The 20,654-nt window shown below is 40.6% G+C and overlaps 1 protein-coding gene across 1 annotated transcript in view; it reads left to right on the top strand.

Annotated features, from left to right (window-relative positions):
* The first annotated feature begins 9,532 nt into the window (after nucleotides 1–9,532).
* SEMA3C (semaphorin 3C) overlaps nucleotides 9,533–20,654 on the top strand; it is a 144,212-nt gene continuing 133,090 nt past the window's right edge. Inside the window, exons 1-3 of the mRNA XM_038741277.1 lie at nucleotides 9,533–9,612; nucleotides 10,482–10,693; nucleotides 12,856–13,002. Coding sequence (XP_038597205.1) covers nucleotides 12,900–13,002 — 103 coding nt within the window. The 5' untranslated portion in view covers nucleotides 9,533–9,612; nucleotides 10,482–10,693; nucleotides 12,856–12,899. The remainder of the gene's footprint in view (nucleotides 9,613–10,481; nucleotides 10,694–12,855; nucleotides 13,003–20,654) is intronic.

Genomic DNA, 20,654 nt, shown 5'->3' with positions numbered 1-20,654 from the left:
TTAAGAATCACCCTCCTAGAAAGGGTAGTTGAAGTTGTGGGAGCAAATTGGTTCCCCAAGGGAGTGGGTGTAAATGGAGAATAATAATAATAATATTAATAATAATTATGGTATTTGTTAAGTGCTTACTATGTGTCATGCACTGTTCTAAGCACTGAGATAGATACAAGGTAATCAGGTTGTCCCACAAGGGGCTTAACAGAAGGGGACCCAGAACTGAACCTTGAGGGAACCCCACACTTACAGGCTGGGAGGCAGAGGAGCAACTATTGGTAAGATGAAGGAGTGGCCTCTGAAGAGATTGATGAAAGGAGGGAATTCAGAGAAGAACAATGTAGATGATTATGGGGCTAGAGGGTATGACGAATGACGAAAGATTAAACCAACTCTATATGTATATTGTGTACAAATGTGCAATGTGGCAGAAAGAGAAATACGATAATCACGGTAAACTATGTGAGGGTTTTAAACCAAAAAGGAGACAAATTGTTTAGGGAGGCCCAAGGATATACACAAGAGCAAGAAGATAAAATTCAAATGACGATTGAATAACAGGGAGAACTTCCCAACACTGAAAGCCTTTATCACTTGTAGCAATACATTATTTGCAAAGCAAAATGCCATCTCTTAACTATAATCAAAACCTAGAGGACAGATCACAGAAGCATATTTTATAATGGGCATCTCCAAACTGGGAGATTAAAATTGCATCTATTCATTCATTCAATTCATTCAATCATATTTATTGAGCGCTTACTGTGTGCAGAGCACTGTACTAAGTGCTTGGGAAGTACAAGTTGGCAACATATAGAGACGGTCCCTACCCAACAATGGGCTCACAGTCTAGAAGGGGGAGACAGACAACAAAATAAAACATGTGGGCAGATGTCAAGTCATCAGAACAAGTAGAATTAAAGCTAGATGCACATCATTAACAAAATAAATAGAATAGTAATTAGAATTGTTTTTCTCATTTCATATTTCTTTCAAAGATGATTGTGAGGCCAATCATTAGAAGCCAGAGAGAGGTATACTGAGTTGAAGTAGAGTTGGATGAAAAATGATAATGATCTGTTCCAAGAGAAGTTATCCTAACTTCTCCTACAGATGCAGATGTAGAGCTCCCTGTGGTCCCGGCTAACATAAACTCTTAGTTTCAGTCACTGTTGATTTTGATTAGAAAGGCAAGTAACAATGTAGAAAACCACTGGGAAAACATGATGGGTGAGTTGAATATTTTCTACATTCTGGATGATTCTCATAGGATCAGAATCATCATACTATATTACTCACTGTCACCATCATCTAAAATTTATGTAGCATTGTGCATGATTTCCTTTTATTAATAAGACTGAAGGTAGAATGAACTGAGGTGAAAGTGGCCTAATACTTTAAAGTTTCTAAATTATGTTTGTTGCTTCCCAAGAAAAGCACTGGAAAAATAAGCTTAAATATTGTTGAAGAGGTAAGACACGAGTCCTGAAAATTTTCTAAAAGTGCTTAACTTCTATTCTCTTCCAGGGATCAGTACTACTTGCTTGCAATCACTGACATGCTTCTGTCCAGTCAGCTGCAGTTGGAAAAATACTTCAGAGGCTTCTGTTATCAGTAAGTTCTATGACTATGAAGTAAAAAATGGGTTTTTTACGATATTTGTTAAGTACTATGTGCTAGGCATTGTACTCAGCACTAGGGAAGATACAAGTTGATCAGGTTGGACATAGTCCATGTCTCACATGGGGGCTCATGGTCTTAATCGCCATTTCACAGATGAGGGAGCTGAGGCACAGAGAAGTGAAATGACTTGCTTAAGATCATACAGCAGAGAAGTGGCACAGCCAGGATTAGAACCTAGGCCCTTCTGACTCCCAAGCCCACACTCCATCCACCGGGACACACTGTTTTTTTTTTATCAAGTAATTTTAAAATATAAATGGAAAAATCCCCTAGGTGAATTGGTACAATGTCATGAGATACAGGCCACAACAAGTACTCATTTTGTTTCTACGAAGGGATGTTCCCAGTGGTTTTTATGCCCCTCTTTTTATGTCACTATCAGAATTCTATAAATAGGGGGTTGATATTGATAGGTCCCTTGGTCCTATTGAGTGAAAACTATCATCAACAGGGATTTTAATGAAAATCATGTTGACTATGTCCAAAGGCCTGAGCTCATTCATTCAATCATATTTATTGAGTGTTTATTCAATCAATCAATCAATCAATCGTATTTATTGAGCGCTTACTATGTGCAGAGCACTGTACTAAGCGCTTGGGAAGTACAAATTGGCAACACATAGAGACAGTCCCTACCCAACAGTGGGCTCACAGTCTAAAAGGGGGAGACAGAGAACAGAACCAAACATACCAACAAAATAAAATAAATAGGATAGAAATGTACAAGTAAAATAAATAAATAAATAAATAAATAGAGTAATAAATATGTACAACCATATATACATATATACAGGTGCTGTGGGGAAGGGAAGGAGGTAAGATGGGGGGGATGGAGAAGGGGACAAGGGGGAGAGGAAGGAAGGGGCTCAGTCTGGGAAGGCCTCCTGGAGGAGGTGAGCTCTCAGCAGGGCCTTGAAGGGAGGAAGAGAGCTAGCTTGGCGGAGGGGCAGAGGGAGGGCATTCCAGGCCCGGGGGATGATGTGGGCCGGGGGTCGACGGCGGGACAGGCGAGAACGAGGCACAGTGAGGAGATTAGCGGTGGAGGAGCGGAGGTTGCGGGCTGGGCAGTAGAAGGAGAGAAGGGAGGTGAGGTAGGAGGGGGCGAGGTGATGGAGAGCCTTGAAGCCCAGGGTGAGGAGTTTCTGCCTGATGCGCAGATTGATTGGTAGCCGCTGGAGATTTTTGAGGAGGGGAGTAATATGTCCAGAGCGTTTCTGGACAAAGATAATCCGGGCACCAGCATGAAGTATGGACTGAAGTGGAGAGAGACACGAGGATGGGAGATCAGAGAGAAGGCTGGTGCAGTAGTCCAGACGGGATAGGATGAGAGCTTGAATGAGCAGGGTAGCAGTTTGGATGGAGAGGAAAGGGTGGATCTTGGCAATGTTGCGGAGCTGAGACCGGCAGGTTTTGGTGACGGCTTGGATGTGAGGGGTGAATGAGAGAGCGGAGTCGAGGATGACACCAAGGTTGCGGGCTTGCGAGACGGGAAGGATGGTAGTGCCGTCAACAGAGATGGGAAAGTCAGGGAGAGGACAAGGTTTGGGAGGGAAGACAAGGAGCTCAGTCTTCGACATGTTGAGCTTTAGGTGGCGGGCGGACATCCAGATGGAGATGTCCTGAAGGCAGGAGGAGATGCGAGCCCGGAGGGAGGGGGAGAGAGCAGGGGCAGAGATGTAGATCTGGGTGTCATCAGCGTAGAGATGATAGTTGATAGTTATTGTGTGCCCAGCACTGTATTAAGTGCTTGGGAGAGTACAGTATGACAACAAATAGACAAATTCCTGAGCTAAGGATAGTGGGGGTAATTACCCTGCTACCAAAAAAATTTATGGGCTTATACAAATCAGCTTTGACTAGGCAGCAGAGGGTTTGTGGATTCTATTTCTTTGCATTCAAAGAAGACACCACTGTATTTATTGAGCACTTACTGAGTGCAGAGCATTTGACTAAGCAACTGGGAAAGTACAATAGTAGACATAATCCCTGCCCACAGGGTGCTTCAGTCTACAGGTTGGAGACAGACATTAAAATAAATTACAAATAGGAGAAATGGTAGAGTATAAGGACATGAAAATAGATGCCTTGGGCTAGGGTGTGTATCAAAGTACTTAAGGAGTACACAGTCAAGTACATAGAAAGGTTTTGTTTTCCTGTGTCCTTGGAACTTCCTCTGCCTTCCCTGCTTTTAGTTTTGCAACTTCATCTTTACATACAGAAGTCGTTTGAGTATCTTTCTGTCACTCATTCTCCTCACGACTGCTATGTTACAGCAGGGCTGACAGCCTAGTCAAGGAAAGCGATGGGAGGAGCCTCCTCTTCCTACTTCCTCTTTGGTGGCTGCCATGACATCCCCTTCCAAGAGCTCCCGCTCCCTCACAGGTGCTGAAGAATTGGGCTGTTGCCATCAACCCCTATTTAGCATCCAGAAATAGTCTGGAGGGTGCCCAGAGAGTGCCACAGAAGGACTTGAGGGAGACAGGCTATGCAGGCTACAAGGAAGGGCCCTTCAATATCGACCTCCCAAGACTCTGAACAATCATCAATTCAGCTCGGTCATTAGGTTGTTGTCATCAGTCAGGAATCTCCAAGCTCTACAGTATTGTACTCTGCCCTTTGCACACAGAAAGGACCTAACATGTACCATTGATTGATTGATTTAATGATTCAGTTTATTCATCACTAAGTCTGCAATGGTTAAGCAGAAATTGACAAGGATATAAATGGAAAAAAAACGAATTAAAGGAGGACAAGGAACAAGGGAAAACATGATAATATTTGCATAATTAACCAGTTTTACACCTGGACCTGTCTTTATAAGTGGATTTTGCTGAAATAATCACTATTCTATTTTGGGTTTTTCCATTTGAGGGGAGTCAGGCATCTAGAACTGGATCTCACTTGTAGAAGCGTCCTGCTTTTTGCCCTCAGTTACATGGCCGGGCCGTTAACAGCACACAAGAGTCACTGTAGCCACTTGTTGCCACATGACTCCTAAATTTTTAGTTTCTTGATTGTTATGAAATTCTACTTCCCTTATCATGTACCCATTGATAGCTACCTAATTAAGTTCTGTTCAGATGCTTGTGAGAATAACCCCTTTTCTGTTTTCTGGGCTTCACATGATGTTTCATTGAAGTAGAAAATACTAGCTAGCTACGAAACTGTGGGATCCACTTTCTTTTCTTAATCCTATTCTTGGTATTCATTTATTTATTCAGTCATATTTATTGAGCACTTACTGTGTGCAGAGCACTGTACTAAGCACTTGGGAAGTACAAGTTGGCAACATACAGAGACGGTCCCTACCCAAAAGCGGGCTCACAGTCTAGAAGTAGTTAGTAGTACTAGTTGTAGCTGTAGTAAGAGGAGGAGGAGAAGAAGTACTAATAGTAGTGGCAGTATTTACTGAGTGCCCATTTAGTATTACATACTGTCATGTGCTTCCAAAGTTTTGAATAGCAAATTGACACATTTCTACATATAAAGGAGTTTACTCATTACTGTGGGAAGACAAATGTGAAATACAACTAGAATTTTGTTTGTTTCTTTGTTCATTATTTCTTTAATAGTTTCTATTAAGTGCTTAATATGTTCAAGTTTCTGTACTGAGCACTGGGGTAGATAAGAACTAATCAGCTAGGGCACAGTCCATGTTCTATGTGACGCTCACAGTCATAATCAGCGTGGCTCAGTGGAAAGAGCATGGGCTTTGGAGTCAGAGGTCATGGGTTCAAATCCAGGCTCCGCCAATTGTCAGCTGTGTGACTTTGGGCAAGTCACAACTTCTCTGGGCCTCAGTTACCTCATCTGGAAAATGGGGATGAAGATTGTGAGCCCCCTGTGGGACAACTTGCTCACCTTGTAACCTCCCCAGTGCTTAGAACAGTGCTTTGCACATAGTAATCGCTTAATAACTGCCATTATTATTATTATAGATATGGTAACTGAGGCACAGAGAAGTTGTGACTTGACCAAGGTCACACAGCAGACATGTGGCAGAGCTGGGATTAGAACCTAGATCTTCTGACTCCTGGTAACTGTGTGCTCATCTATGTAGAAAACACAAAAGCGACCTTCTTGGATGCTTTGCCCCTGAGTTGTGAGGAGGATTGTGGAGTTCCCAAACCAGAGTGGTGCTTTGTCAGTCAGTTGAATCTGCCCAATATTCTGATATGCACAGGGAGATCTGAGATGGTCATTGCAGTGTGGCTTAGTGGAAAGAGCACGGGTTTGGGAGTCAGAAGTCATGGGTTCTAATTCCGGCTCCACCACTTGTCAGCTGTGTGACATTGGGCAAGTCACTTAACTTCTCTGTGCCTCAGTTACCTCATCTGTAAAATGAGGATTACAACTGTGAGCCCCATGTGGGATAACCTGATTATCTTGTACCTACCCCAGTGCTTAGAAGAGTGCTTGACAAATAGTAAGCGCTTAACAAATACCATCATTATCATTATTATTATTGCAGGACCAAATAAAGACTCTAATGGCAGCTGAAAACTGGATTCTAGCAGTGACCATTGCTGTGCGTTTTCTGGAAACTTGTTACCAAACCATATACATACATCCCTTCACTTTTTTCCCAATCCTAAATCATTTAGCTGGTATCACTAGGGCTTGGGCACATCAACAAGCAGAACTGAACAAGTAGTAAACTGCATAAACCCAACTGGACATGTGAGTGCTGACATGCGCTACGTTGATCCTTTCAGGTTTAATGGTTGTAGTGACTACACTGATGCAGATAGGGATGCATTTTCATTCATTCATTCATTCAACCGTATTGAGTGCTTACTGTGTGCAGAGCACCTTACTAAGCACTTGGAAAGTACAATTTTGCCACTCATCCTGAGATGAGTATATACATATCTGACAATATATTGTGTCCCAGTCCACTGTGTCAAAATCTGTTTGCTTGTCATTTTTTTTTTCATTTTATTTTATTCTGGCTTACTGGACTTCAATTTAGCAGTGATGCAAGGATGAACTTTTCCTTTTCTTCCTTTTCCTCATCTGTCCCTTTGGACACACACTTCTCTTCCTAACATTCCTAGGGTTACGTTTAGCCCAGGATCAGCCCGGATGAGTTGTGGGGGAGAGGGTAACTGCAGTGTGTTGCTGTCTCAGTATCCGTGGTGGTTCTCTTAAAGGCCATGGTGGAACCCTTGAATGTAAAGGACCCCTTACTGCAAAGGCCCCCTTGAAAATGAAACTCAATAATGAAAATTAAACTCAATAAATACCATTAATTGATTGATTACTAATGGGCCTGAAGTGGCTGCCCCTCTTTGCCTTGTGGTTAACATGTCCCTCATTGCATAACTCCCAAACCATTTTGTGTGTTCCAGAAATTAGGCTGGTGTCAAATCCTGGGAGGACCTGTTCAGATTCACCTGATTTTTAAACATAAATGGATCCCACTGCCCTGTCCACAGGCTCTGCCAGGGAGTCTTGGGCCTGGGAGGGGATTGATCCTAATTATTAATAACTGAGCGAGAGGAGAACAAGTGTGGCTGAACTATGTTTGGAATGTGGAAGGAATGAAAGAAAGGACTTGGGGCCCTGCTGGGAAGCCAGACACAGCCATGATGGGGGAGTTGTTAAGATATAATGACTCTGTGGATAGGAATTCCATATACAATTTTCCTGGCTGGACCTGTCTGACAGGTTTGCATCCCAGAAGCCTGAAATGACATAAGAGGCAAGGGCTAAAGTCAATATAACAAAGATCAATTAGGAAGTCTCTATGCAGAAAAGGTCCAGAGAAAGGGGAGCAGAGGCCACTGAAAGCTTGGAATTTGAATGGCTCTTCAGATCATTTTAGACAATACAAGCAACTCAAGATTAAGAGTTATTATGCCCCAGAGGTCAAAATGACCCATTAATGTTCAGGTTACAGACTAGTCTGTGGGCACCGTCAGTCTCTTTACCACCGAGCATGGTTTTAGACCGGGTTTTATACTATTTTACATTGTGTAATTCTGGTAACAAATGGCCTGTGGAAACTGGCATATCCCTAAATGGCTCTAGAGTCCTAAGTCCTCTCACTGACTAGTCTTATAGAAAACACTTTAAAGGTGCTCCTCACCAAATGGGATTTACTGTCCTTTCTGGTCTCATAAATAACAAGCTGGCAGCTTCTTCTTGAGGGACCACTCTAATGGGGAGTTTAAAGGCAAAACCACCGGTTTATCTGTCTTTTCTCATGACAGGCACACATCTCTGGTTATGGCTACTAAGAAGAATACTAGTTCTCATGGGATACACATGGAGATTTCCAGTTCTGCACCTGAGGCCAAGTTCATTTGAAAGGATGTTTTCTGTACAATGAATAAAACACTCAGGAAAATATATGGAGTTGCAAATCTGACAAATTCAAGGTGCAGGATTCTGGACTTGACAGGAAATGATTTCACAGATGCAAGACATTAACAATTGTTTCAGAAAGAAATGTCCTCTTCAAATTTATTAGCCTCCTTTCAAGGCCTCTGAAGAACACATAAACATATTAAAGATACAACTAAGATCTCATCCTGTGGCCAGACACTTTGGTGGCTTTTCCCCTTCCCCATGCTTATCACAGATGGAATGTCTTGAGGAGAGAATTCGAACTTGGACCTCAGTGAGGTTGACACACCTAGCTGGGATTGAGAACTAATTCTTAGCCAGAGTCTTTCTGGTTAGTGTTGCAGGGCACTGGTTGAATTAGTAGGCCTGAATAAATTCCAAATCCCTATTGAATGGCACAGACAAAAATCTATTCTAGGAGCTGAGAGGCAGAAGGTCAGTGGAATTTTAGAATCTAGGTTTGTGGCAAAGGCTAGTGTGGTTTATCTCTATCTGTGAGGACTGATTCAGAGTGTAATGACTTCAGGAGCTGATTATTGCATGGATAATAATAATAATGATGATAAGAAGAAGAATCATGATACTTATTAAGTACTTACTATGTGCAAGCACTGTACTAAGCTCTGGATTGATAAAAATAATTGGTTGGACAGAGTCTCTTGTCCAGCATGGGGCTGACAGTTTCAGTAGGTGGAAGTAATATTTAATCTCAATTTTACAAATGAGGAAACTGAGGCACAGAGTCATTAAGTGACTTGCCCATGGTCACTCAGCAAGCAAGTGGTGGAGCTGGAATTAGAATTTACGGCTCCTGATTCCCAGGCCTGTGCTCTTTTCACGAAGTCATGCAGCTTCCTCTTAAGTTATTGTCCACCGTGTTGATTCTAGGGAGGACAAATCACATCTCTTTGCCTGAGTTTTCAGAACCATAAAATCAGCCATCTATGAAGCACCTGCCTATCTCTCATAGTCCATATATGCTGTTATTTCCTAGAAAATGCTAATACTTCCTTTCTCCTCACATTCCCTATATCCTCTCACCTAGCTCTCTCCAAAACCCAAATGCATTATTGAAACCCTTAGGTTTGAAATAATGACTAACACACACAGGATTTTATCCCCTCACAGAGGATTTGAGAAAAACCTTCGATCTACCTCTCTTCCTTTCCCCTCTATAAAAGCCACCGTGAAATCTCTTGATTCACTCCTTGATTTTTGTACACCTGTCCCATTCTTCAGCATCATATTCTCCTTCCTTTGATTTCTTTTTTTCCTTTTTTTCCAATTATTTTGAGGGGAAAACAAAAGACTATTTGACACACACCAGATATGGGATATTTTTGTGGGGGCTATGTACTACGGAACGATTCATCGCTTCTCTCTACCCCTCATCTTCCCTCTGACGAGTGACATCTACTGGGCTTCTAGCACACTTTCTTTCTGCAGCAAGTGCCTGCCTGTCAGACATTTCAGCCAGCTTCCTGATACTTGCACATCTGGTTCCTGGTGGCTACACAGAGCCCTATCCACTTCAACATCAAAACCTGGCCCCCCGTGTAGCTACCTTAACTGAACAGTGGTGCTGTGAGTATCATCCTCTGACTTGGCACAGGGAGGATAGTGAGGTTGAAAACCATTTTTTTGTTCAGCTTTGTTTTTCTTTTTCCAAAACGTCTCTCCTCCACCAAAATTGTGTAATAACTGTTGGATTTGTATTTGGTTTGAGTTTTCTTTTTCCATGCAAAAATGATTTGGAGAGTCTCCTGGAGGAGAGGTTGCAGAGACTGAGTCAGTGCAAAGGAAAAAAAAGTCTCAAAAAATACTCCTCTCAGGATGCAAGGGAAGTCACAATAGGAAACAATACCCACTAAAGATAATCGTGTGCTCGTGGAAAGCCTTGTTGTTTTCCTTGACAGGCTTTGGGGAGTTGGGTGGGTGAGGATGGGATGGGGCTCTTTGGAACACCCCCTATCCCTTTGCCTTATAAGGTTTGCAACACAAAACTGCTTTGGCCCTTTGATATTTCTGACCCAAGACAGGCTGGGCACTCTCCCAGAGCTGCCTTTACCTCTCAGGCCACCCTGGAAGTTTCTCCCTCGGTGGAAAACTGTTGTTTAAACATAGCGAGTGATTCCGCAGGGCTCGATCTTCGGCGTTGCGCATTCCTGGATCTGTTGCCCATTCTCTCGCTTGACTCACTCCCTCCCTCCTTCACTCCCCCCTCCACTCTTTCTTTCCACTGCCTCGCTCTGTCACTGTCTTTCTTCCTCTCTCGCATGCTGGGTGGGGCTTATTCATTATTTATGAGATGCTGCCCCTATTTGTTCAGCTAATGGTGTGAGCTGGGCTCTGCTAGGCGATCCAGGACGGGAGAGGAACCAGTGTTCAGGGTGAAGGTAATAGGAAACCAGAGCCTAGCCCCATCCCAGCTCAGCCACTCATTTCACTCTTAGGGTCTTAATTGAGAAAGGAGGAAGAAGCGCGGCTGCTGATGCCTTTGGAACGGAGAGCTGGGGAATATTTGAACTAAGAAACTCGGGAGTCCTGGAGAGAGAATTTCACCCACAAGTCAGTTTGGGAATTAAAGGTCTTCTGCTCCAAGGACTCTGACAGATTTCTGAGAGAGAAACTGATACACTGCTTTACTGGATTGCCTCAGAGTTGGGTAAGCGATATTTAAAGTTTGTTTTTATCTGAGTTTCTTTTTCAGAATTTCGATTTCAACTTCGCAACCACATTCCTTTTATTCAGAATCAAAGTGTCAAGTTGCCTGTGCCTCTAAAGTTCAGGCAACACTTGGAGGGCGTTCTGTGAAATGCTTTTTTTTAAGGATAGTACACCTGCCAGTCAAGTAACAAAAAGGGTTCTGAACTAGAACAGCCTGCCAAAGAACCTTAGGGTATCTATTCTCCTAGTTACCCAACAAGTTCACATTTTTTTTGCACATTTTCAGATAGGAATTGGTGAGACATAAAAGATACAGTCTCTCTAATGTAAGAGTTGGAGTTCGGGGCATGCACTTAGATTTCTAGAGAAGACCGAGTCAAGATTTGGATTTAAGAACCTGGGTCTAAGGGGAAAATCGAGTTTTGAAGTTTCAGCCAAATTCTGATTTCTGCACACCCGCAAAAAAAAAAAACCTGTGAAAGTTGATATGTTTCTCCAACACCGGCCGCCTGGTTGCAGTGGTGTTTCACACGTGAGTTACGGTACTGATAACATCAATTAAAGACACTTTTATAAGAACAACCTGTATTTATGATTTAGCATATCTAACAGAAGTCATCTAGTTTATAGTTTTGTCCTCTTGTTCCTTGTCACTTTTAGTTTAATAATGAAAATCATCAAACCGAGGAGTAATCACCAGGGGATCTTCACACAGAAAATCAATTTTCTTCACTATGGATTCCTTTAGGGTTGGCAGGGTGAGGAGACTGAAAGAGCAGGAAGAAACAGGGTGTTCTTTTGACAATTTCTCTCACTCTGATTTAAGAGAACACAAGTGAACCTATAGCTTCTCTCCATTGACAATGAAATAATTAACACCACTGCTTCCTTTTTTTCTGCCACTGCTATTCCTCTGGAATACTAATCGAGTAAATCTCAAGCAATGATTATGATTGTATTATGAAGCCAAAACAGGCAGTCTTATCATGATGTTATATCACTTTCTTTGAAGCGGATTCTGGAGAAAGTTCCAAGTAAAAACAGGTGAGCAGTGTTTAAAGTCTGAATCAGTCTGACCTGTTTTAAAAATGATATCCTGCTTCACCATAGTCTAACTGTATTAAAACCTGGCTGGTGACTTCCAAAAGGACATGATTTGATTCTGTGATCCAGATTGTTGGCTCAGGGAAGAAGACCTCTAACTGAACTTTATTTCTTCCTCAGTCTTCACAGTTCAGTGGGGAGAGATAAGAGTAGTTTAATTACAGCCCCCAGGGCTACAGAAACTGTTTTGTTCTGATCTAGGGTTTGGGAATTCTGTTAGAGAGCCCTCTCCTGTGATTTATCATGGGTCTGGGTTATACAATGTGAGTTGCTCATCTATAAGTCATTGTTATATATGTGACTTCCATCAGTGGTTACTTCATCACCATCATCTCACAGCTGGGTTTTAGGCTGCATGAGCTTAGGCATAACAGGCCAGTTTGTGCCCAGAGACTTTGTCTCCAGTACAGTTTGATGCAGATAAGCCCATTTTCCAGGGACCTTTCTTCCAAAATTAGGGAGGCATGAGTCCACTGTGAATGAACAGGGAATATATCAGTTTATTGTTATATAGTATTCTCCCAAGCACTTAATACAGTGCTCTGCACACACAATAAGCACTCAATAAATATGACTGAATGAATTAATGATACATTTTCACCACCAGTTCCTATTCCAGCATTATATCCAAGGGGAAAGTGTATGCTTTCAGTCCTTGAAGCTCTAGCATTGGTACCATACCCAAGTATTATTTTTAGATAAGGATTAAAAAAAAGAGGAGAGGGATCTAAAAATATCCATGAGTTTTCATTTAGGAATCATTAACTTGTGTCCTTGCTTTGCTGGCATTGACATTTAGCATGATTATGTTTCCAGCAGGTGAGAATGGCTGGACTCAAAGCAGTTTCTGTGGTGGGTTTTAAAACTGGTTCCTAGTAAATTCCAGTCTCATACTGTACCCATCAAAATGTTCATATCCAAGAGCCAAAAGTAACAGCACCTCCTGCTGTTTTCTCAAATGAGATGTCTTTTGTATCTGCAGAGTTCTGCTACAATTGTGTTCTCTGTGTTTCATGCACCTGATGTGTGCAAATAATTCCTGTTCTTTATTTTTAGGTCCCTTTTTTCCCTGGATGTTATATTGAAAATCTGAAGTCATCATGACATTTCTGGCAGTCCAAGTGTTGATTGGGGCATTTGTTTATTCTAGCTGTGTAAATGGATCTCCCCAGCCCCCGGCAAGAGTTTATTTAACATTCAATGGTAAGAAAGTAGATCAACATTCCTGGGCAAATGTTATTTTAAGTCATTTTTTCTGATCATCTGATTTCAATAATTTAGAAATTAAGAAAAAATCATTATGTTTGATACCACCAGAACACACAGAGGAAGTGTTTAACTTTGCCTTAATTCACACTAGTTGAAAATGATTTGGGATGACCTGTGAGTGTCATTATGCTCATGGTCCTATTGGAGGAAAAATAATGGTAGAAATATCTGAAAAGATATCATGAATGAATGTGTCTGCCGCCTTTAAAAAATGCTGTGGAAAATAAATGTTCATACCTTCAAAAATGCTTCATAACTTGTGGTGCTTTGCAACTCTTCACTTTCCAATAGTAGCAGTGTAATAAGTTAGCAGATAGTTTCACTGTTGAAACTACTCTTTATTTAAGCTGTTATTCCTAAAACTGATGACTCTGTAGCTATTTTAACAATAGCTGAATCTCATTTGTTTCTCTAAAGAATTTCTGAAGTTTTGAAAACCCTGTATTTTAAATGAAAAGAATTTAGGACTAAACTTGGAAATATGGTTTTGATTGGGGTGTCTGCAAATGCATTTTCCAGATCCTCAAGGGATGATTTATATGATTTCAAATTTTCACAAAATTAAAAGGACATAGAACATTTGGTGCAAGTGGTTTGTCAAATGAATGCATCAAATTTTTTTTAATGTTTTTTTCTTACTGTCCAAGCCACTGACAAGTATGAGTCACCAGGCCCATAATGGTTTGGCTAGTGGAGTTACCCTTGGATTTTTGTCTATCTCAACTATAGCATAAGGTTGTTGTTTATATCTTATGTTGCCTGAAATATTTTTTTCCCTATTTCATTATCTCTGGCTTTAGTGTGTGCTCAAGTCTTATGGTTTTATCACCTGTCCTAAATTTCAAGCCACAGTTTAACTAGCACTAAAAGCTTACTTCATTCAAATCAACAAGCTTCTGCTCTTTTTTTTTCCTTTGGCTTTTTTAGTCTAAGAACCTTCTCCCAGGTCACCTTGAGGAATTGGTTAGCATTTAGAGAGAGATGAAATCCAGCCAGTATCCTGAAAACTCAACAGGGAGGAAGATAGAGGAGAAATGCGTGCTTGCTTGATGCTTCTTATTTTCTCTTTCTCACTAATGCCACCTGAGGTGTCTCACACTCTTCTGAAAGTCAGAGATTGAACTTCAGTGTCATCAGAGACCCCTCTTTCCCTTCGAAAGTCCTACTTGGACCTCTTTCCCAATCCTTGTGCAGACTGGCTCCAGAACTGTGGGTAGCTACATGTCCCATTCCAGGTCTCCTTGGTCTGGCGAGCAACTGTTTTATCAGGGGAAATGTGTGGAAACTTGGGTTTATGTGAAACTTTCAGTAATTCAAGGAGAATCCCTATGGACTAAAAGGGACTCCAGATACAAGGAACTATGGTGTGTATGCACTGATATGTATATTGTATGCACTGATATTCATTCATTCAATCATTTATTGAGTGCTTACTGTGTGCAGAGCACTGTACTAAGCACTTGGGAAGTACAAGTTGGCAACATATAGAGATGGTCCCTACCCAACAGTGGGCTCACAGTCTAGAAGGGGGAGACAGACAACAAAACATATTAAAAAAATAAAGTAAATAGAATAAATATGTACAAGTAAAATAAATACAGTCTCAGCATGGTGTAGAGGAGCAGTCTGGTGTAGTGGATAGAACACAGGCTTGGGAGATGTATATTGTATGCACTGATATGTATATTGTATGCACTGATATGTATAATGCTTTCACAGCTCTGAGAGATTTGGAACTCCCAGTAGATTTGGAGCCATGTAGGAAGTACATGAGTTACACCTCAAGTCACAGGATCAGCTCATTCATGGCCAGTTCTCTGTCCGGCAGAGAATGGACTTTGGTGTTACTATGTCTAAAACTTATGATGGACAATTTTAGAATAAGCTTTGCTATATGACCTCATTGCCCTAATGTTATCCCAAAGCTTATTTTGTCAGAGTCTTTTTCAGGGAGAGTGGGAAGCAGCTTGGCTCAGTGGAAAGAGGAGTCAGAGGTCATGGGTTCAAATCCCGGCTCCACCAATTGTCAGCTGTGTGACTTTGGGCAAGTCACTTAACTTCTCTGTGCCTCGGTTACCTCATCTGTAAAATGGGGATTAAACTGTGAGCCCACGTGGGACAACCTGATCACCTTGTAACCTCTCCAGCGCTTAGAACAGTGATTTGCATGTGGTAAGCGCTTAGTAAATGCCAATATTATTATTATTATTAGATAATATAATGTTCTGCTCAATAACTACCACTGGATTTTAGAACTGCCTTCAGTGTGGAACAGGGATTCAGGTCAAAACAAAATTGCTTCCCACTTTTTTCATGGTTTTAAAAAGTTTTACTTGAAAAACTGTTCTATTAAAACAAGATGGCATTTATTAAGGACAAGTGTTGAGACAAAAAAGAGCCTTATGTATAGTAGTAAAAATAATTAATGGGTTTGAATTTAGATTTTTATGAGGAAAGATAAAAAAAATTACAGGCAGACTTGGGAATTATGATATTTTGATTCCTGAAATCTATAGCCAAAGTTGAAGTGTAAGAAGCCACTGGCCTCAGAAACAAAAAGAGATGTAAGATTGGGAAAAGGCTTAGACATATGCAATTTTATTTAAAAATAACAAAAATAAAGCCAGAGTAGGGAGAAAGATGTGACCAAAGGGGTTAGAGAAGTGATTTGGGGCAAAAAAAGATGCTCACGGGAGCTAATAAATATGCAACATTTTTTTTGGAGAAAATAGGAAGTTTAAAGAGAGACGGGGCTTGGGGGGGGGGGGGGGGGGGGGGGACTTCAAACCTGGTCACCATATAAAGCATACTTCTGATGAAGCTCTGTATTTCTACTGACAGTGAACAATGCTAATGTTGTAAAGAAGAAGCAGGGTGTTAATTTAGGATTGTCAGTAGTGCCTTTTATCAGAGCTTGAAATGTCATAAATCTAGAAGAGCCTGAGTTGGAATTAAAGTGTCTAAGCCTGGAGAAGAGGAAGGTTCAGAGATTACTTAATAGCAATTTTAAAGTATGGGTTGTTTTTATTTATTTTGTTTTTAAGAGGAGGGTCTGGGTCGGTTCTTCATGTAGTAGTAATGGCATATATTGTGCACATACTGAGTGTAATACACTGTGCTGAGTGCTTGGGAAAGTGCAATAGGCATATATCTTGCCCACAAGGAGAGCACAATCTGATGGGAAGACACAGAAAGACTTACAAAATATTGAGCAATAGGATGTGCACGTACCAGAGTATAAACAAATATGTCTAGGATAAAATGTTTGAATGATTTACCCAATATGCATCCATGCCAAGGATGAATATAAGCACCTAAGTGCATTGGCTGGTTTGATGTGATTTGGAGTTTTGGGAATTGTTGAAATCTTTCTGTAGAAGGTGGATTCCTATTAAGGGGAATAAATTTGGCCTTATATAAGGAAGAACTTGACTTCCAAGGTATTTCAAGTGAGGTTATAAATTTTTATTACTGGAGAACTTTAAGAAGAATGAATCATTTCTCACTGATGGTTTAGTCATTCACCTACCTGGAGGCAGGAGGTTAACCTGGTTGACCTCTCGAAGCCTCTTCCTGTGATATGATTCACCTAATTGACTTTACAAACAAGTTTCAAAACACAATATTTTTGCCTTGAATTAAGAAGGACTTCTCTACCAGCTCACCATAGGCAAGAAACCTGTCTACCAATTCTGTACAGTACTATACCAAGAAGTGCTCTATACAGTGCTCTGATCACAATAAGCATTCAGTAAGTGCTGATTATGATAACCACCAATCTCTGCATGGAGAGACTAGATATTAACCAACTACAGTTTCTCTTTAAAGCAGAGAGGAAACCAGTATCTCTTGTCTATATGAGTTCTCTTAGATGAACTGTCTTGGAGGAAGGATTTCAAATTGCTTCTAGGTGAAACCAATCCAGTATAACTCAGATTTCTTCCTGTTTAGGTCAGTGTTGACCTTCTGTATTTGACATTCCTCAGGTACTTCAGCTTTGTAAGGCACGGAAACCCAAAGTGTATCTTTGTCATTAATCAGGTTAGCCCATAATCATACTTGCATCGTCCATCTAAGCCTGAACTTTCTTGTCCGTAATAATGTTCACCTACTTCCTCCTTCACCGGTCTGATTTTAAAAGCAGAAAATTCTGCTAACTTTCTACTTTCGTTTTGCTTTTCTGTATATCTCCCAAATCTCTCCAGTTTAGTATGTGCAGCTAATTCCACCTTGGGCATTTTTACAATTTTCTGGAGGACTGATGGCAACTCAATAACCCAGTGACACATCCTGTTGGCAAATAATCCAGATTGAAGAGAACCTCTCAAATGGTGGTTGCTTCTGTGCTGAATGAGCTTTCCCTTTAAAGGAGCTGGCATTCACCCTAGTGCATTTATGTGACTTCCTCAGTAGTTTTGCCAATGGAGGTAAAAGGACAGGAAGAGAGAGGGAGAGGCAGGCACAGCTAAGACTTCCCAGATAGAATGACTGGAAGATCGCACTTTGGCAGGACCCTCTCCTTCATCCACCAAGAATTTCAGTCTCTGGGAACCTTTGGGAACAGGACCAAAAACTCTTGATGTCTGGAATTGATTAAGTGAGACATCCCCTAGCACACATTGCCAATGTAGAAGCTCTCTTCTTGGAAACGTAGGTGTAGGGTTTTTTTGGTTTGTTTTAATATTGTTCACTATGTTCGGGGGAAGAAATAATGAAAAAAACATTGGTTTTTCAGTACACATTTCAGATTGTGAATGGCATTTCTATGAAGATTGGTCAATTTCTGCATAATTTGTAGCAAACTTGCTCAAGCATAGTACTAGCTTGAGAGGCTTCTTTCTCTTTTTCTTTCTGTCTCTCTTCCCTCCCTCTCTCTCATATCCCCAACACTTCCTTTTATTTCTCCACCCCTCAAACAGGCACACACTTCTGGATTTTTTAGAAAATGCAGCTGGTTTGCACCACATTAAATATTTTCATGGTATGACTCACATTTCAGAAAAGTCTTTAAAAGAAATTCATTTTCTCCTATTGCCCAGTGTTTTTGGTTACCAAGGCACTCCACCCTTGCTTAATTTTGAATTATTTCAATCCACAACCAATTGCTGCAGCAGAAGGTAGGGTGAAAGGCTGAGAGAAATAGAATATGAATAGACAGAAGAATGATAAGTAGAAAAATTGACCTGATTTTCAAGACAAATTTACTTGGCCATCACAGCACCTGACACCAAGAAAAATCACTTTAACGCTTCATTCATTCTCTCTTCCATTTGAGCATGATGACCTGACTAGGTGAAACTTCAGCTATCTCTCAACACTAAGAAATGAAATGCAACAAATGAAAATAGCAGGCTAGATTCACAGGATGATAGTGCTCCAATACATATGCTGAATTTCATATCTGACCCACTTTATATTTAAAATTTTCTCATTGACTCACTGACTCACCTTGTTTCATTTCATATTGAAGAAAGGTTTTGCAGTGACTGCTGTCAAATACTTCAGAAGCTGCAAGATTAGTAGTGCACTAATTGCTTTATGCATCTGTGTAAAAGCTAGCCATGATGTGGCTAGCTAGACTATCTCCAAACTGATCAAGAAAATGTAATGCCTTGGTGAGATCCAATCAAATTTTCACATATCTTGCATTTTTAAATTTCTTTTCTGGCCTTTGTATAGGAATGCTGATTTTATTTTATAATAAATAAGCATATTTTCTATAAATAACATATTTACACTGGTCAAGAAAGGACATTTAACCTATGACAAGGGAGCCCTTCAAATAAGAAATAATGCCATTCACCTATTAAACTCCTAAATCATCCACAAGAAACAAAACATCACCTAAAGTGAAAAATCAAGGACCACAGTTTAGGTACCTTATTGGGTTGACTGATTTTTAGTAAATTAAATAAGTGCAAGGTCAGGAGGCAGAAGTCCTTGCTTCATTTACAGGACAAAAATGTGAGGAGACCTGGACCTCAGTCCTACCCGCTAACCATCTCCTATAGACTTCAGTATCTTCATGTAAGGTGGTAATATTTAATTACAACATTTTTTATAACTGTCCCATGAAACTCAAGATGCCTGGTAGGAATGATTCAAAGATTTTTATGCAGTCAACATTTTCACGTAGTCCAATGGACCACCAATTAAAATCTTCACTTCGTTAAAATTATTAGTGATTAAAATCCTAGATGCCTATGGTCAGTGATTTGTTTGTCACTGTAGGTGCAACTTCAGTGTCCATTAGACAATGACCTGACTTCAGTTCCCAAATGACTAGTATCCATATGAGTTCAAAGGTTTTTAGGTATTTTTAACTCTAAGCAGCACTTTAAGTAGTAAAAACTGTACTGGTGAACGGTCTAGCTGAGATTTAGAGGGATGGATGAGATGATAATAATAATAATAATAATATTGGTATTTGTTAAACGCTTACTATGTACCAAGCATTGTTCTAAGCACTTGGGGGGGGAGGGGGGGGCACTACAAGGTAATCAAGGTTGTCCCACGTGGGGCTCACAGTCTTAATCCCCATTTTACAGATGAGGTAACTGAGGCTCAGAGACGTTAAGTGACTTGCCCAAAGTCACACAGCTCACAAGTGGCAGAGCCGGGATTAGAACCCATGACCTCTGACTCCCAAGCCCAGGCTCTTACCACTGAGCCATTCTGCTTCTCTGCAGCATGATGCAAACAAAGAAGATAAAATATGGCTGACATTTGTAGAAAGTTGGCTTCATTTTTCCTTAAAGAACATCTGCCAACATTCCAAAAACCATGAAATGCAATGTCGGATTCTATGATTTTGTACAATGGCGGTGAAAGCACGAGTGAATTTGAATGGGCTCTGCAGCAAATAAAAGGAGATAGATGACCTATGCTTAAGCAACAGAAACATTCTTTATCTTTTCTCATGTTTCTCTTACAAACATGTAAAATGGATGTGAGTTCTGAGGAACAGGGGCTATCTAAACCTGAATGGATTCATGGAATTGTCGAAAACTATCCTTTTATCTCAATATTTGCTTCCTTTGGCCAGAGGCCTTGGTAATTTAAACAACAAACAAAAGACCCCCGTGAACCACAAGTGCATGAACCCTAGAGCCCTTGGATTGACACTGTAACAATAAGCTCAAAACAATAAATTGCTTTTTCATTAACTCAGGTCACATTAACATTATAAGGCACGTTGGCTGAAAATAGCTTGTCTTCTTGGGGCCCCAGAGATTAAAGGCAATTTTTCTTCACTTCATTGATATTTGAGAATAACCAATGAGTTACTGAATCTCCCCAAATATTTAGCCTTCAGGAAAACTTGGACTATTCCAGTAATCTTTTTTTAATGAATTTATTCTATTGTTCTAAATAAAAGAACTTAATTCTTAAATGATATAGACATGCTTGGGTAGACTACCATTGATAAATGTAAGAACAAGTAAATGTACCCTGGGCTCAGTGGGAGATTTTCTTAGAGGACAAAGCTGATTTGTGTAGAAATAATGTGGAAACGGCCCCTGATGTCCATTGAGGGCATGCCAAATTATATTAAGATTCAACCCAATTTGAATATATTAATCTTG

The sequence above is a fragment of the Tachyglossus aculeatus genome, assembly GCF_015852505.1.
Source record: "Tachyglossus aculeatus isolate mTacAcu1 chromosome 12 unlocalized genomic scaffold, mTacAcu1.pri SUPER_6_unloc_1, whole genome shotgun sequence".
In the NCBI taxonomy this organism is placed as follows: Eukaryota; Metazoa; Chordata; class Mammalia; order Monotremata; family Tachyglossidae; genus Tachyglossus; species Tachyglossus aculeatus.
Note: the sequence above shows the minus strand (reverse complement) of the source record. Positions and strands in the feature narration are given on the sequence as shown.